This window comes from Echiichthys vipera (genome assembly GCF_963691815.1).
Source record: "Echiichthys vipera genome assembly, chromosome: 1".
Classification (NCBI taxonomy): Eukaryota; Metazoa; Chordata; class Actinopteri; order Perciformes; family Trachinidae; genus Echiichthys; species Echiichthys vipera.
Genome location: NC_139826.1, coordinates 34160692 through 34165359, shown reverse-complemented (window position 1 = coordinate 34165359; position 4668 = coordinate 34160692). Strand labels below are relative to the sequence as shown.

The window sequence follows — 4668 nt, the reverse complement described above, 5'->3', positions numbered from 1 at the left end:
GTTGCCTTAACCAACTGCTGTTTTGCTCCTCTCTTTTCCTCGCAGCTCCAGTGAGCGTCACCGAAGTCCTTCAGATTCACCGGAGCTCCATAATATAACAGCAAAGATCCAGGGTTTCGTTTTTTTTATTTTTTTACCTCATCACATAAAATGGCAACCAGGAGTGACCACGGAGGATCAAAAGACGCATTTGGGCGCACGCCGCGGTCGTGAGGGAATTAACCACCTGATGGGCACCGAAGACACTGAGGAGGGACTGTTTTGGTTGTAGCTTGTTGACTTGGTGATTTATAATGCTCAACAAATAAAGGGGCACTGCAAGTTTGACATAGAGCGCCTGCGTAACAGGCTATGCCACCGGCCCTCACGGTTTTTTTTTTGTTATGGTAATGATGTCATAAAATATTGGAGGCCTGTGCCTAAACAGGAAGACAGGCTGATCAATATCTCCTATCATGTAAGTAGCCACATGGACTGCCTCTCAACATGGACCTAATTGAGGTGTGTTTGTTATTCTGACATTCTCACATTCACAACTGATTGGTCGAACCGGTTGATGTCTCATTTTGTCTTTCTCTGCGCGCGCCAACCTGCAACTTTTATCCTCTGGCCTGCATCCACGTCGCCCTGAGGCGGTCACCGTAACGTAAAGCTCACGGACCGAACCGCTCGTTGACTTAAAATGGAGTTTGCCATGGTGGGTGCGGACGGGTGCAATAGTCACCTGCCGTATGGATATGCCCAAGCCCGCGCACGGGAGAGGGAGCGCCAGGCAACCCAGTCGAAAGCGGCGGCTGCTGCGGCCGCTGCCGAAGGTGGGTCCGGAGGGGAGGGAGGAGGAGGAGGAGGTGGTGGTGGTGGCGGCGGCGGCGGTGGCTGCGGTGGCGTAGGGGGGTCCACCTCCACCTCCTCCTCCTCCTCGAGCGCTCATCTCCTTAACAACCGCCAGCATCAGTGTCGCGCCGCCTCCTCCACGAACGCCAACATCAGCAGCAGCGGTACCGCCTCGCGCCCCTCCTCCTCCACCTCCTCCTCCTCCTCCTCCTCCTCCTCCTCCTCCTCGCAGCCGCCACACCAGCAGGAGCCCGAGCAGCAGAGAGTTGTCAGAGAGCGGAAAAAGCAGCGCGGCGGACGGTGGAGACGCAGCCGGACGACTCTCGGCGGGGACCTGCGCCACTCGGAGCTGGCGCTGCTCGGATCCGAGGAGGACATCATGATAGAGGAGGAAGAGGCCGAGGGGGCAGAGGAGGAAGAGGAGGAGGAGGAGGAGAAGGAGGAGGGGGACCGGGCAAGCAAGAGGTCGAGTTTTCTGTGTAACATGTATGATGAGGAGGAGACCGTGTCGCTCACTGACAGGCGCCCTCAGTCGGGGTACGAAAATGTTTACAGCGAGTGCGGCTGCTGCGAAAGAGTTGTCATCAACGTGTCGGGTCTGAAGTTTGAAACTCAGCTCAAGACTCTCGCTCAGTTCCCGGACACTCTCCTGGGAGACCCCGACAAGCGAATCAGGTACTTCGACCCGCTGAGGAACGAATACTTCTTCGATCGGAACCGACCGAGTTTTGACGCCATTCTTTACTTTTACCAGTCAGGGGGGCGTTTGAAAAGACCAGCCAACGTCCCGTTTGACATCTTCTCCGAGGAGGTGAAGTTTTACGAACTCGGGGAAGAGGCGATTCTCAAGTTTCGGGAGGATGAGGGTTTTGTGAAAGAGGAGGAAAAGCCTCTGCCGGAGGACGAGTTCAAGCGCCAGATTTGGCTGCTGTTTGAGTACCCGGAGAGCTCGAGCCCTGCCAGGGGTATAGCGGTCGTGTCCGTGCTGGTTATAGTTATTTCTATTGTCATTTTCTGCCTGGAGACGCTGCCGGAGTTCAGGGACGATAAAGAGTATCTACAGCCACGACACAACTCCTCCACTCAACCTGACCACGGATTTACTCCTTTCAACGACCCGTTCTTCATCGTGGAGACGGTTTGCATCATCTGGTTCTCCTTTGAGATTATAGTCCGCTTCTTCGCGAGTCCGAGCAAACCGGCTTTCTTTAAAAACATTATGAACTCAATAGACATTGTATCCATTTTGCCTTATTTCATAACTCTCGGCACGGACCTGGCGCAGCACCAAGGCAACGGACAGCAAGCGATGAGCTTCGCCATCCTGAGAATAATCCGCCTCGTCAGGGTGTTCCGCATCTTCAAACTGTCCAGGCACTCCAAGGGGCTGCAGATCCTGGGTCATACCCTGCGCGCCAGCATGAGGGAGCTGGCCCTCCTCATTTTCTTCCTGGTCATAGGTGTCATCCTCTTCTCCAGCGCGGTGTACTTCGCAGAGGCGGACGAGCCCACCTCTCAGTTCACGAGCATCCCCGACGCTTTCTGGTGGGCCGTGGTCACCATGACGACGGTGGGCTACGGTGACATGAAGCCCATTACTGTCGGTGGGAAGATAGTGGGCTCCCTCTGCGCCATCGCTGGCGTGTTAACCATCGCGCTCCCGGTGCCTGTCATAGTGTCCAACTTCAACTACTTTTACCACAGGGAGACGGACAACGACGACCAGACGCCGGCGGTGGAGAGCATGCCCCCGGGCTGCCCGTATTTCCCGGACTTTTTAAGGAAATTCAAAGGCTCGACCTCTGGCTCCTCGCTGGGTGACAAAGCGGAGTATATGGAGATGGAGGAGGGGGTGACGGAGTCGCTTTGCGGGCTGGACAAGAGCCCCAGTAAAGGAAACGGCACAGACATTGGCAGGAGAAACAGTACTAACTCAAAATCCATTCAGACTGACGTGTGATTACAAGTAGAGTTTCGTTTTTGTTTCGTTTTTTTCCTAAAGAATACGCCCTATAAAGATACTGTATGCCCAAGAGCAGGTGGTCCCCCTAAAACAAGTTTTACGCACGCCTCAGAGCCCCCATGCACACACGCACAAAACAGCACACACACACAAAGGCACGGGTCACCAATTGGCAGGTTAAATGTTTCATTCTCTTCATCTCAGAACAAGTCCTAAATCCTCTCCACAACCTTTAGGAACAAGTATGATCAACATTTGCCTAATAGGCTGATTAATTAACTCTGAACCTGTAGGGGCTTCCAAATCTGACATCCAATTAAAAGTCTAGACAGACAGGCTATGCATTCGCACTTTATGAGTTTCATCTGTCAATAACATAAATGGTAGGGATGGTCGTTTTGCTGTTATGCAATAAAGTAACATTTGTTTGCACTAATGTAGACTCCGCGCTGGGTTTGGATGATTTTTATTTCAGAGATAGAAACTGTAGGCCGTGCACATGGCAGTACTTCAGTCATCCTCTGACCACTTAGCTGAAGAATGTTTGAGTAACTTCCTTAAAGAGAGCAAACTAAGGATATTAATAACCTCTTTTATGCGCTGCCAATAAAAATTGGACACTAATAAAGGAAAAGCCTGAGACAGGAAAATACTTTTGTTACTATTCCAACACCTAATATGGACAAAAACTCATCAATAAGACATAGCATTTACCAGTCATCCAATAAACCAGGGCTAGAATTATTTCTATGACATCTACACAAATATTCTTTTCCACAGAAAGCCTTGTGTTGTTGACCCACTATGAGAGCTAAGCACAGGAAACATCAGAGTTATAAATGGCTGGAGAAATGACTTGCCCCGTCAGGTTTTGTATGGACAGGCTTGGAGCCTTGACGACTCCAGTTTCCCCAGTTTCATCTAAACCACCTCAAAATGACAATATCCCTTTACGCGGACGCAGATGGAAAGCTATAGCAAAAACGACTCTGTTGTGGAAACTCCTAGGAGGGGAGCCTCTCCTGTCCGTTGGACTTCGTGCACAAATATTTTTTTTTTCCTCAAGAGGACTATGATTATCTCCGAGCTCAGAGGATCCGCAGGATGTGGATGTCTTCCAAGGTATGTAGCCTGCAGTTTGTGTGTGACAGTGATTTTTATCCAGTGATGATGAAAACAACTCCCGGTGTCGTGGGAGAGAGCCAATAATGCTCCTGAAAGATGGCAAATACAACAAATGCTGCACCATCTTTAGACATGCAGCATATTTAATAACATCTCACCCTAGCATTTATTTTAAACACTTGGTTGTGCCCTAGACCAAAGATATGAAGCATGTGTAAAATACTCTAGATGGACGCTGGCCTCATTTCAGTCATCATGTGACCAGTTAATGTTTCTCCTGCACAGCGTTTATGCTACACTCAGGTCTAAAAGCCAACAACATTACAAACGCCTTCTCATTCATAATAGATGTAATTATCTAAAGGTGGCATCAGGTCAGCCTGCTAAGAACTTGTGCCAAAGGTTTGGGAAGATTTACCACAAAGGATTTTGTGGCTCATTAATAGTGTCTGAGAGGATGCAGTTCAGCAGCTCTGACAGCAATGCTTAAGCTATACAGAGTTTACTTGCTGGTTTGTTGGACAGTCTTCATTGATTTTAGTTTAATTTATTTAAGTTTACTTGTTTTGTCTCCGCTACTCAGTTGTCTTATTGATAGGTGGCCTAAGGTATAAGCTATTCTCACCTTTCACAGCAGGTGTAGCATGAGGACATGTGACACATGAAGCCAGAATATAATGTTTCACAGCGTTTATCGCCCTACACCGTGACTTTTATGATTTTAATTGTGAAAAGAAAGAGCTTTT

At 49.5% G+C, this 4668-nt stretch overlaps 1 protein-coding gene across 1 annotated transcript; it reads left to right on the top strand.

Annotated features, from left to right (window-relative positions):
* Window positions 1-682: 682 nt before the first annotated feature.
* On the top strand, window positions 683-2794 carry kcna4 (potassium voltage-gated channel, shaker-related subfamily, member 4; the record flags this gene model as incomplete). The annotated part of the gene is made up of 1 exon (XM_083914916.1): window positions 683-2794. One exon carries the CDS (start codon window positions 683-685, stop codon window positions 2792-2794), a length of 2112 nt encoding a protein of 703 aa, XP_083771042.1.
* Between the last annotated feature and the right edge of the window lie 1874 nt (window positions 2795-4668).